This window comes from Stegostoma tigrinum, chromosome 2 (genome assembly GCF_030684315.1).
Source record: "Stegostoma tigrinum isolate sSteTig4 chromosome 2, sSteTig4.hap1, whole genome shotgun sequence".
Lineage (NCBI taxonomy): Eukaryota > Metazoa > Chordata > Chondrichthyes > Orectolobiformes > Stegostomatidae > Stegostoma > Stegostoma tigrinum.
The window spans coordinates 155627936-155641372 of record NC_081355.1 but is presented as its reverse complement, the minus strand read 5'-3'; the positions used below and the strand labels follow the sequence as shown (position 1 = coordinate 155641372).

The following is a 13437-nucleotide window of genomic DNA, read 5'->3' as shown; positions in this document are numbered from 1 at the left end:
CATGACCTCCCAACTCCTGTATTCAGTGCACTGACCAATAAAGAGAAGTGTACCAAATGCCTTTTTCACTACCCTGTCTACCTGTAACTCTACTTTCAAGGAACTATGAACCTGCACTCCAATGTCTACTTGTTCAACAACATTCCCCAGGAGCTTACCATTAAGAGTGTAGGTCCTGCCCTGGTTTGCCTTTCCAAAATGCAGCACCTTACCTTTATCCAAGTTAAGCTTTGATAATTTATGTAATTAAAATATCATGGCTAATGGTGACTTCTACACAATTTACTGTATAAATATTTGCAACATTAAATTACTATTTCACATGTTGCCCTAACAGAAACAGCTTCTCCCCATTGTTGTCAGACTTTTGAACTGACCGCTCCAATGTTAATGTTCATCTCTCGCTCTCCCTGCACCTTCTCTGCAGCTGTAACACTGTATTCTACACACTATCCTGCTATCCTGATGCACTTGCATGGTACGATTTGCCTGTAAAGGATATAGAACAACACTGTTCACTGTATCTCTGTACATGTGACAACAATGAATCAAACTCAAACACTGCCCCAGTACTGACCCTCCAACAGTGCCCACTCCCTCAGCACTGACCCTCCGACAGTGTGGCGCCCCCTCAGCACTAACCCTCCAACAGTGTGGCACTCCCTCAGTACTGACCCTCCAACAGTGCCCACCCCCTCATTACTGACCCTCTGACAGTGCGTGGGCATGCACACTGCAATGTGATCTGTTTTCTGCTGTCGCTGTTGGGTTCTGATGCAGGGCCAGAACCAGGAGCTGACCGAGGAATTGGAGAGTGAGCAGAGTGCCCGAGCAAGGAGCGAGAAGCAGCGAGCAGAGCTCGAGCTGAGGTTACAGGAGCTGACTCAGAGGCTACACGATGCAGGAGGGCAGAGCAGCTCACAGGCAGAGCTCACAAAGAGGCAGGAGGCAGAGTGCCAGAGACTGCGCAGAGAGCTGGACGAGTGCCACCTATGCCAGGAGAAAGTGGTGGCAGAGCTGCAGAGGAAGCAGCTGGGCGCTGTGGGCGATCTGGAGGAGCAGGTCGAGAGGCTGCAATATGCCAGACAAAGCCTAGAGAAGGAGAAGCAAGCCATGAAGACCAACATGGACATGATGACTTCAAATATCGAACAACTCTCCAGGGCAAAGGTACGAAAGCTCGGTGAGCTCAGGGTCAGGACCAGCATCAGGTAGACACTGTTCCCATTCACACTGAGTACAGGTACTGATTAGAGCCCAGTGCTGTCGGCCACAGAGTCACAAAAACACAAACTAACACAACATTCAGTCCAAACAGTAAAAGCTGACCATCTTCGCAAACTAAACCAACCCCAGGTTCAAACAGAAAGTGCTGGAGAAACTCAGCAGCTCTGGCAGCATCTGTAACGAGAGAGAAGCAGAGGTATCGCTTCCAGCCCAACTCCAACCGTCTGCTCCACTTCGTCTTTGGGGGCCCCCTCAGCACTGACCCTCTGACAGTGCGGCACTCCCTCAGCATTGACCCTCTGACAGTGCGGCACTCCCTCAGTACTGACCCTCCGACAGTGCCCACCCCCTCAGCATCGACCCTCTGACAGTGCGGCACTCCCTCAGCACTGACCCTCTGATAGTGCAGTGCTCCCTCAGCACTGACCCTCCGACAGTGCGGCGCTCCCTCAGTACTGACCCTCTGACAGTGCGGCACTCCCTCAGTACTGACCCTCTGACAGTGCGGCACTCCCTCAGCACTGACCCACTGACAGTGCGGCACTCCCTCAGCACTGACCCTCCGACAGTGCGGCACTCCCTCAGCACTGACCCTCCGACAGTGCGGCGCTCCCTCAGTACTGACCCTCCGACAGTGCGGCACTCCCTCAGCACTGACCCTCTGACAGTGCGGCACTCCCTCAGCACTGACCCACTGACAGTGCGGCACTCCCTCAGTACTGACCCTCCGACAGTGCGGCACTCCCTCAGCACTGACCCTCCGACAGTGCGGCACTCCCTCAGCACTGACCCTCTGACAGTGCGGCACTCCCTCAGCACTGACCCTCCGACAGTGCGGCGCTCCCTCAGCACTGACCCTCCAACAGTGCGGCACTCCCTCAGCACTGACCCTCTGACAGTGCGGCACTCCCTCAGCACTGACCCACTGACAGTGCGGCACTCCCTCAGCACTGACCCTCTGACAGTGCGGCACTCACTCAGTACTGACCCTCTGACAGTGCAGCGCTCCCTCAGCACTGACCCTCCGACAGTGCGGCGCTCACTCAGTACTGACCCTCTGACAGTGCGGCACTCCCTCAGCACTGACCCTCCGACAGTGCGGCACTCCCTCAGCACTGACCCTCCGACAGTGCGGCACTCCCTCAGCACTGACCCTCCGACAGTGCGGCACTCCCTCAGCACTGACCCTCTGACAGTGCGGCACTCCCTCAGCACTGACCCTCCGACAGTGCGGCACTCCCTCAGCACTGATCCTCTGACAGTGCGGCACTCCCTCAGCACTGACCCTCCGACAGTGCGGCACTCCCTCAGCACTGACCCTCTGACAGTGCGGCACTCCCTCAGCACTGACCCTCTGACAGTGCGGCACTCACTCAGTACTGACCCTCCGACAGTGCGGCACTCCCTCAGCACTGACCCTCTGACAGTGCGGCACTCCCTCAGCACTGACCCTCCGACAGTGCGGCACTCCCTCAGCACTGACCCTCCGACAGTGCAGTGCTCCCTCAGCACTGACCCTCTGACAGTGCGGCACTCCCTCAGCACTGACCCTCCGACAGTGCGGCACTCCCTCAGCACTGACCCTCCGACAGTGCGGCGCTCCCTCAGCACTGACCCTCCGACAGTGCGGCACTCCCTCAGCATCGACCCTCTGACAGTGCGGCACTCCCTCAGCACTGACCCTCTGATAGTGCAGTGCTCCCTCAGCACTGACCCTCCGACAGTGCTGCACTCCCTCAGCACTGACCCTCCGACAGTGCGGCGCTCCCTCAGTACTGACCCTCCGACAGTGCGGCACTCCCTCAGCACTGACCCTCCGACAGTGCGGCACTCCCTCAGCATCGACCCTCTGACAGTGCGGCACTCCCTCAGCACTGACCCTCTGATAGTGCAGTGCTCCCTCAGCACTGACCCTCCGACAGTGCGGCACTCCCTCAGTACTGACCCTCCGACAGTGCGGCACTCCCTCAGCACTGACCCTCCGACAGTGCGGCACTCCCTCACTAATGCGTATATTGTTGACCCTGGTTGACCTGGTGATGTCACTGTGGTCTGGGTTTCTGATTGGGTGATTCCTCCGTGCTGCCCGTGTTGCTCGGTTGTGGAATGGATGGTCACGGTCAGTGCAAACCATGGTGCTCCCTCCCCTTTCAGCTCGAGTTTGAGAGACGCTGCCACGCACATGAGGCCGAAGCGAGAGACGCCAAATGCAAAGTGGAGGAACTTCAGAGTGAACTGAAAGACCTTCGAGCGCACATGAGCAGGAGTAAATCCGAGCAAGGTATACGGGGGACAGAGAGGATGGTTGGAACAGATGGAATGCAGCTTGGTGCTTGGGCAAAGAGTGAGACGTCTGGGAGAAGTGGATCTGGTTTTGGGAGGGTTGTGTGTGCATGAACCGAGCGGACTTTCGGGAAAGCAAATGAGAAACGCCCGGGTGCAGAATGAGGCCATTCATCCCACTGAGGCCGTGCTGGGCCTGAGTGGAGCTATCCCATGTGTCTCTGTAGCTGCCATCTATGGGTCAGTTTCGACACTGGCTTCTTCCCGATTCCCCGTCCGAAATTGACCCTGTGCCTCTGTTGCCCACGCCATGTCCTGGATCATGGAACTTCCTGGACCATTATCCGTCTCCTTTCTCTGCAAGAACGTCGCTCGACACGCCGAAAACAATCCCTCACCGGGAAAGCTTTGTCAGTCCATCGCTTGGTGTGAATGGAATACCCCACACATCGTCCCTATGACCACCACCATCCCCCACCCACCCCATCCCTCCCCCAACCTCCACAGCCCATCACCAGGGCAACTGGGACGATCAGCCTGGTTCACTCCTGATCTGCAAAACAACAAGACGGGAACATCCCATTTCTAGAATGTTCTGTCTTCACCTTGGCCGTGCTAAATTACCCTGCGATATGCAGGTTTGGTGGATTGGTCATGGCGTATACAGGGATAGGTTGGAGGGGCATGGATGTAGGTGGGATGTTTTTGAAGGGTCAGTGCAGATGTGCCAAATGTCCTCTATCTACCCTGCAGGGATTCTATGATTTTTATTTAGACACGCAAGCCCTATCTGAGGCCAGCTCGGATGAGTGACCATTCTCTGTGGGTACTGCCTCCTGTCTGGATGTGCTCGGTGATTTGGTCAATGTTTCTGGTTTCAGGAGACCTGGCTCAGCAGTTACAGGAACGCGACGCTGTAATTGCGCAGTCAGCTCGGATGAAAGTGGCCATGAACCAGCAGCTCGAGGAGCTGAGGAACCAGCTGCAGGAGGAATCGAGGGTTTGTGTCCTTGGCCAGCCCCTCTGCGCTCTCCCTCGACCCCTAACCGGGCTCAACCCTAAACCTCCAGCCTGTACACCCCACTCATCACTGAGATACAGGCGTGAGAGGAAAGGCCAGGATTCATTGCTCTCAAGAAGATGGTGGGGAGCTGCGTTCTTGAGTCGCTGTGGCCCATATGGTGGAAATGGTCAGATCGATGTCACATAAACATTACTGATAACCACCTCCTCTCACTGAGGGGAACATAGAACATAGAACAGTACAGGCCCTTCGGCCCTTGATATTGTGCTGTGCTTTTACCCTAAACCTAAGGTCTATCCAACCTCCACCCCTACCTTATACTATCATCCATATGCCTATCTAATAGTCGCTTAAATGCCCCTAATGAGGCCGACTCCACTACCCTCTCCGGCAATGCATTCCATGTCTGGACCACCCTCTGAGTAAAGAACCTCCCTCTGATATCTCCCCTATATCTACCATGTAGAGCTGGAGGAACACAGCGGGTCAGGCAGCATCAGAGGAGGAGGACAGTTAATGTTTCAGGTTTATGCCCTTCACCAGTCCTGAGGAAGGGTTACCGGACTTGGAACAATGACTCTCTTGCTCCTCTGTTGCTGCTGGACCTGCTGAGCTGTTCCAGCAACTTCAGTTTTTGTTCCTGATTTTTAAAAAAATTCATTCATGGGATGAGGGTATCGCTGACCAGGCAGCATTTATTGCCCATCCCTAATTGCCCAGGGGGCAGTCAGGAGTCAACCACATTGCTGTGGGTCTGTAGGCCAGACCAGGTAAGGATGGCAGTTTCCTTCCCTCAAAGACATTAGTGAACCAGATGGGTTTTTCCTGACAATTGACAATGGATTCATGGTCATCATTAAAGATTCTTAATTCCAGCTATTTTATTAAATTCAAATTCCGCCATCTGCTACGGCAACATTCAAACCCAGGTCCCCAGGACACTACCATGGGTCTCTGGATTAACAGTCCAGCAATAATACCAACAGGCCATCACTTGATGAAGGACGTAAACCCAAAACGTCGACTTTCTTTCCTGCTCCTCTGATGCTGCTTGGCCTGCTGTGTTCATCCAGCTCTACACCTTGTTATCTCAGATTCTCCAGCATCTGCAGTTCTTGCTGTCCCCTCAGACCATATCTAGAGGGTAGCCTGGACCCTAACTTTTCCTGATGTTACAGGCAAGCGTCAGGCATTGCATTCAAGATGCAACTTAACTGGTGAAACTACCAGGTGTGAAGCCAAACACACTTTGTTCATACACTGTACAATAGTTAAAATAAGCGAAAGAAAGAATTAGAATAACTTAACTCTATTGGAAAACTTAACAGAAGTTAATCTATAATAAGAGATAACAAGGTGTAGAGCTGGATAAACACAGCAGGCCAAGCAGCATCAGAGGAGCAGGAAAGCTGACATTTCGGGCCTAGACCCTTCTTCGGAAAACTGAATGCTCTGAAGAAGGGCCTAGGCCTGAAACGTCAGCTTTCCTGCTCCTCTGATGCTGCTTGGCCTGCTGCGTTTATCCAGCTCTACACCTTGTTATCTCAGATTCTCCAGCATCGGCAGTTCCTACTATCTCTTAACCTATAATAATCTATTATTTAGCAAATAAGCAATAACTGTTCCAATATCCAGTAAGATCCAATAATCACACCCTTGGCAAAGGCAAGTTCAGTAAAACGTTATCTCATATACAATTCTAGCTGCAGGAAGTGAACTCCCAGCTTTAAGCTGTAACAGAGAGAGGAATAAGAGTTTCCACATCCAGTGTCAAGACCCCAACAACTGCTGAAAGCTGAAACTAAAAATCCTGGCTCTGTCGGAGCTTGACACCACCCATTCAGGCAGTTTCTATTGTTCTCACTTAAAAAAAAAACTCCAGGTCTCACAAAATGTTTCCCTTACTAGCTTTTGAAGAGACTAGTTGGTACCTCTATCTCAACTTTCTTCAAAGAAAAAAGGACAAAATATCCCCCTTAAAGCCACAGTTTTGTTACAGTACTTTCCACAATGTCTTTATTGAAAGATACTCTGATCTGAACTGAAATTAAGAGAAGACAAGTCTCAATCCCAGAGCGAAACCTGTCTGGATAGATTGTTGTTTCTTCTTATCCCTGAGCCTGCCTGTGCACTTACAACAAAAAGAAGGTAATATGTTTGTTAAAAAAGAAAAAAATAACTGGACGGTATTGCAAAAGTTGGAACAATTCAATCATAAACGCCAGAAAATGATTCAAACTTGTGGTATTCCTTTAATCCCAGTAAAATCCTGACAAATGCCAAGACTTGATTTAACAGCAATATCTCTCTAAGTCCTTCCTAATCACACACCCATCCAGATCCCTTTTAAATGCTGTAATAGTCCCAGCCTCCACCACTTCCTCTGGCAGCTCATTCCACACATGCACCTCCCTCTGCGTGAAAATGCTGCCCCTTAGATCCTTTTAAATCTTTCACCTCTCACCTTAAACCTACGCCCTCTACTTTTGGACTCTCCCACCCCAGGGAAAAGGCCTTGTCTATTTCCCCTATCCATGCCCCTTATGATTTTATAAACTTCTATAAAGTCACTCCCTCAGCCTCCAATGTTACAGGGAAAGTAGCCCCAGCCTATTCAGCCTCTCCCTGTAGCTCAGACCCTTCAGCCCTGGTGACATCCTTTTAAACCTTCTCTGAACCCCTTCACGTTTCACTACACCATTCCCACAGCAGGCAGACCGGTATTGGATGCAGTATTCCAAAAGTGGCCTCAGTTACAAGATGTTTTCTCTTTAGCTGGTATCTCTCCCTGGGACACCTAAAACAAACTGAAAGATAAACTGAGATAACAAGGTGTAGTGCTGGATGAACACAGCAGGCCAAGCAGCATCAGAGGAGCAGGAAAGCTGACGTTTCGGGCCGAGACCCTTCTTCAGAGAAAAGATTGCTCTGAAGAAGGGTCTAGGCCCAAAACATCAGCCTTCCTGTTCCTCTGATGCTGCTTGGCCTGCTGTGTTCATCCAGCTCTACACCTTGTTATCTCGGATTCTCCAGCATCTGCAGTTCCTACTATCTCGGAAAGATAAACTGATTACTGCTTTTACTTCCGAGCAAACACACGCTCCATAAACCCAGTTCCCAGCAATTTGTGGGATTTCTCATCGGAGAATTTAACAGTCCTGCCTCCATAATCTCGCACATACATACACACTGTCTGACTGATGCCCTTCCAGAATGTTCTTTGCCTCTGTCTGACTCTGAATCCCTTTTGCTAGGCAACTGCACAGTTTTATTTTACTGCGCCACACTGTCAATTCCCACTTTTCTCAAGGATTGTAAAACCTTATTAAAATGATTATATAGAAACCAGCGTCCGGACAGCCTAGCTGTAAAACTGAAACTAAAACCCAATGACAACAAAATAGAAATTTAAAGTTATATATTGTTCACATCAATATGCAGTAATAGATACGACTGTTTTAAGTGCATCTGCCTTATTTAATCTGCACCTGATTTTGATCTTTCTGATCTGCTTTGTAACTCTGTATAAACCAGAACTCCTTCATTGATCCTGCTGTCTCTATTCGCTCTCACTGTGTGCAGTTCACAAGTTACTCCTAATTCTCGCTGTCCAACACAGGCTCCCGGTCTAATGACATTTCAGATACAAAACACTCCTGTCTGTGATTAGATTCCCCTGGACTTTCCGAGAGAGAACACGAGGCTAAACGATCTATCATATATTTGAAGTAACTCCTCACCCTGGTCCTCTGTGCTTTCATATAGTTGCTTTATGACATATTTGTCTTTATTCCCTCCTATTCTCTCCTTATCTATTACACTTCCTACTTCCTGGTGCTTGGCCCGACAGTTACCCAGGCCCTAAAGCCTGGGACCACTCCCCTCTCCCAAACCTCCACCTCCCAACCTCACTCTCTTCCTCTGAGGATGTTCTCCCAAACCGACATCTTTGACCAACCCTTTGGCGACCTTTATTTCCATTGGTCGCTCGGTATTGACCTCTCGTGACACACCATAACAACATCAAAGGTGCTATATCAATGTAAGTTGTCGCTGAAATCAATCCCAATTCTCAGGTGTCACAGCCCCTACACCAGGCCATCGTCCACTGCACATACCTCCTGCCCACCGCCCCCCCCCCCCCACCCAGAGCTTGACACATTGAGACGTTTCAGTGTTGTGCCATGCGAATTCAACAAGTTGTTGTATTTCAGAGCGTGTCCCCCTCTGTTTGCAGCTCAGGATGGGATTGTCTCAGAGCCTGCAGGATGCCCGCAGTGATTGCGAGCTCCTCCGGGGGCAGCTTGATGAGGAGCAGGAAGAACGGTCCGTCCTACAGAAGAGCCTCAGCAAAGCCAACGCTGACGCTGTGCTGTGGAAATCAAAATACGAGGCAGATGGTGTTCAGAAACTGGCTGAGCTGGAGGAGGCCAAGTACGCTGTTTCCATTTACAAATCTGCACGGTTCCCACACGGTATAAAGCTGCTGGAAGCACACAGCTGGTCTCGCAGTACCTAGAGAGAGAGGGAAAGGTCACAATGATGGCCTCAGGCTGATTCCAACTGGGAATACCAAAGTGTGGGGCTGGACGAACACAGCAGGCCAAGCAGCATCTTAGGAGCATAGAAGCTAACGTTTCAGGCCTAGACCCTTCATCAGAGAGCCTCTGATGCTGCTTGGCCTGCTGTGTTCATCCAGCTCCACACTTTGTTATCTCAGATTCTCCAGCATCTGCAGTTCCCATTATCTCTGGGAATACCAAACCCTCACTCTCCCTCTTCAGGAACTGGCCAGACCTTCTGGGAGTGTTTCCATAATCTTCCCTGTGTTTGATTTCAGAGCAACTACAGAGGGAGGACTGGGCCCCTCAAAAATTAACGAGGTCATCTCTGTGTTGAACCTCAGGAGGTGGGAGAACGAGTAAATAAATATTTTGTGTCAGTTTGTACTAAGGAGAAAGAAATGGAGGTTGGAGGGCTCAGACATAAATATTGATGATTTAAAAACAGTGCACAATACAGGAGAGAAGTGTTGAAGGTCTTAGAAAACATAAAGTTAGTAAATCTCTGGCCTCTGAACATGCCTATCCGAGGACGCTGTGGGAAATTAGGGAGGAAGTTGTGAGGGCCCTAGCAAAGACTTGTGTATTATCTATCGCCATGGTCTTAGAGCCTGTGGACGTGGCTAATGCTGTGCGTTTATTTAAGAAAGGCTGCAAGGAGAGGCCTGGGTACTGGTCTTGAGTCTGGCTTGGGTGGTGGGGAACTTGTTGGAAGGGATTCTGAAGGGCAGGATTTACATGCACTGGAAAGGCCAGGACTGATTAGAGATAGTCAAACTGACTTTGTGCGTGGGAAATCATATCTCACTGGTGTGAACCAAAAGAACTGTGAACGCTGTGAGTCAGGAACAGAAACAAAGTTGCTGGAAAAGCTCAGCGGGACTGGCAGCATCTGTGGAGGAGAATAAAGAGTTAATGTTTCAGGTCTGGTGACCCTTCCTCAGAGGAAGGGTCTCCTCCACAGATACTGCCAGACCCGCTGAGCTTTTCCAGCGACTTTGTTTCTGTTTCTCACTAAGGAGGTTTGACTTTTTTAACAAAGTGACCAAGAAGATGGCAACAGAGCAGTAGATATAGTTTATATGGACTTTAAGTAAAGCCTTTGACAAAGTTCTACGCAGTAGACTAATCAGTAAAGCTGGATCACATTGGATTCTGGGTAAGCCTGCTAATGGGATGCAAAATCAGCTTTATTATAGAAAACAGGATGGCAGTGGGGGGGTTGTTTTTCAGACTGGAGGCCTGTGGCCAGCAATGCCCCATAGCAACCAGTACTGGGTTCACTTTTGTTTGTCATTTCTATCAATAATTTGGATGAGAATATGTTTAGTAAGTTTGTGCATGACAGCAAAATTGGCAGCATTATGGGCAGTGAGAAAGGTTATCTAAGATTACAAAGAGATCTTGATCAATTGGGCCAATGGCCTGAGGAGAGGCAGATAGAGTTTAATTTGGATAAATGTAAGGTGTTGCATTTTGGTAAAACACACAAGGCCTAGACTTAGATAATAAAATGTGAGGCTGGATGAACACAGCAGGCCAAGCAGCATCTCAGGAGCACAAAAGCTGACGTTTCGGGCCTAGACCCTTCATCAGAGAGGGGGATGGGGGGAGGGAACTGGAATAAATAGGGAGAGAGGGGGAGGCGGACCGAAGATGGAGAGTAAAGAAGATAGGTGGAGAGGGTGTAGGTGGGGAGGTAGGGAGGGGATAGGTCAGTCCAGGGAAGACGGACAGGTCAAGGAGGTGGGATGAGGTTAGTAGGTAGCTGGGGGTGCGGCTTGGGGTGGGAGGAAGGGATGGGTGAGAGGAAGAACCGGTTAGGGAGGCAGAGACAGGTTGGACTGGTTTTGGGATGCAGTGGGTGGGGGGGAAGAGCTGGGCTGGTTGTGTGGTGCAGTGGGGGGAGGGGATGAACTGGGCTGGTTGAGGGACTAGCCTAGAGGCCTAGACTTATTCAGTTAATGGTAGGGCTTTGGGTGATGTTGTAGAACAGAGACATCTAGGGGTTCAGGTACATAATTCCTTGAAATTTGTGTCACAGGTAGACAGGATGGTTAAGAAGGTGTTTAGCACGCTCGCCTTCATTGCTCAGACCATTGAGTATCGGAGTTGGGGCGTCATGTTGCGGTTGTTCAGGATTTTGGTGAGGCCTCTTTTAGAATACCGCGTCCAGTTCTGGTTACCCTGATATAAGAAGGATATTATTCCGAGAGCTCAGAAAAGATACACCAGGAGGTTTGAGATGTAAAAATAGACTGGAAAGGCTGGGATCTTTTTCGCTGGTTGAGGGGTGACCTTAGAGAGGTTTATAAAATCGCGAGGAGCATAGATTGGATGAAAGACAAGAGTCTTTTTCCCTCGGGGTGGGGGAATTCAAAACTGGGGGGGCATACTGTTAAAGGTGAGGGCAGAAAGATTTAAAAAGGACGTGAGGGGAGACAGTTTTAAATCGAGAGTAGTTTGTGTGTGGAATGAGCTGCCAGAGGAAGTGGTCGATGCAGATACATATACACCATTTAAAAGACATTTGGATGAGTACGTGAATAGAAAGGATTGTGAGGAATATAGACCAGATGCTGACAGGTGGGGCTAGTTTAGTTTGGAAACATGGTCAGCATGGACTGGTTAGGCCGAAAGGCCTGTTTCCATGCTGTATGGCTGTACGATTAGACAGAGCAAACCAGAGGTCCCACTCTAAGGATATAGCGTAGACCATTGAGGACTGAGATGAGGACGCATTTCTTACCCCAGGGGGTGGGGAGCCTGTGGAATTCTCTGCCACAGGAAGTGGTTGAGGATGAAACATTGAATGTTTTCAAGAAGGAGTTTGATACAGTTCTTTGGGCTAAAGAGAAGAAAGGGTATGGGGTGGTGGGGGTGGGAGGGGGGGTGTGCGGGGGGATAACAGGGGGACTCCGCTGACCAGCCATGATCATATTGAATGGTGTGCAGAAAACTCAAAGGACTGAATGGCCTGCCTCCGCTCATGTGGTCTATGTCTCTCACCGAACGACAGCTGAGAGACTGTGTCCACCCTCCAGTCCTGTGGTGGGTCATCCAACATCTGGGAAAATCCCAAATCCGGCACTGACCTGACTCTGAGGGTGCCTGTTTCAAGCGCGGGGTCCATAAAGTGCTGTGGGAGGGGAGCTGGGGGCCTTGGTTTAATGTCTCAAACAATGGAGGGCCCCTTTATCAGGACGGCACTCCCCCCCGCCCCCATTAACCAGGGGTGAATGACGTCCCATTGTGTTGTGGGGACTGTGTGACTCCCATTGCGTTTCCGTGACTTCCATCCCTCTCCCACCCTCTCTCAGGAAGAATCTAGCTTCCCGCCTTCAGGGAACAGAGGACAGGGCCGAGGCTGCTGGCAACAAGTGCGCTTCCTTGGAAAAGGCCAAGAACCAGCTGCAGGCCGAGGTGGGGGACCTCAACGCCGAGCTGGAGAGATCCCACGCTGCCACGGTCGCTCTCGAGAGGAAGCAGCAAAACTTTGACAAGATCCTAAATGAGTGGAGAGTGAAAGTGGAGCAGTCGCAGGCAGAGCTGGAGGCAGCCCAGGGAGAAAGGAGGGAGATTAGCACCCAACTGCTGAAGCTTAAAGTGGCCTTTGATGAATCGGTTGACTCGAGGGAGGCGCTGAAAAGAGAGAACAAGCACCACCTGGGTAAGAGGCAGCCATATCATCCCGCTGTACTGACGTGGGGGCATGGGGAATCAGAGCCTGAGGCCATTCAGCCCCTCGATCCTGCCCTGTCATTCAACTGGATCACAGCTAATCCTCTACTTCAATCTTTTTCTTTACTCATTCACGGGATGAGCACGTCGCTGGCCAGGCAGCATTTATTGCCCAGAGGGCAGTTAAGAGTCAAACACATTGCTGTGGGTCTGGAGTCACAAGTAGGCCAGACCAGGCAAGGATGGCAGTTTCCTTCACTAAAGGGCATTAGTGAACCAGATGAGTTTTTCCCAACAATCAACAGTTGTCGATTAGACTGTTAATTCTAGATATTTAATTCAAATTCCACCGACTGCTGCGACGGTCCCCAGAACATTGTCTGGGTCTTTAGATGAACAGGCTAGTGATAATACTAGTGGGCCATCGCCTGCCCATACTGACCCTGTTCCCCGCTATCCCATAATCCAGTCTGATGGAACCTTTCCCGAATCGAATAAATCTTGTCAAACTAACGCCAACACATCTTCCACCTCAGTAATCTCCACGAAGATCCTTGGATGAAGTCCATCAGAACCTGGCGACTTATTGACCTGTGGCCCCACTGTTTGTTCAGTCTGCTCCCCTCGTGGTTATAATTTGGCCAAACTTCCATTTTCATT

General features: G+C 50.4%; 1 protein-coding gene across 1 annotated transcript in view; it reads left to right on the top strand.

Moving 5' to 3' along the window:
* Nucleotides 1-13437, top strand: part of LOC125462986 (myosin-7B-like) — a 121302-nt gene that overhangs the window by 81413 nt on the left and 26452 nt on the right. The window contains exons 28-32 of the mRNA XM_059640477.1: nt 781-1170; nt 3382-3508; nt 4392-4510; nt 8772-8968; nt 12417-12766. Coding sequence (XP_059496460.1) covers nt 781-1170; nt 3382-3508; nt 4392-4510; nt 8772-8968; nt 12417-12766 — 1183 coding nt within the window. The remainder of the gene's footprint in view (nt 1-780; nt 1171-3381; nt 3509-4391; nt 4511-8771; nt 8969-12416; nt 12767-13437) is intronic.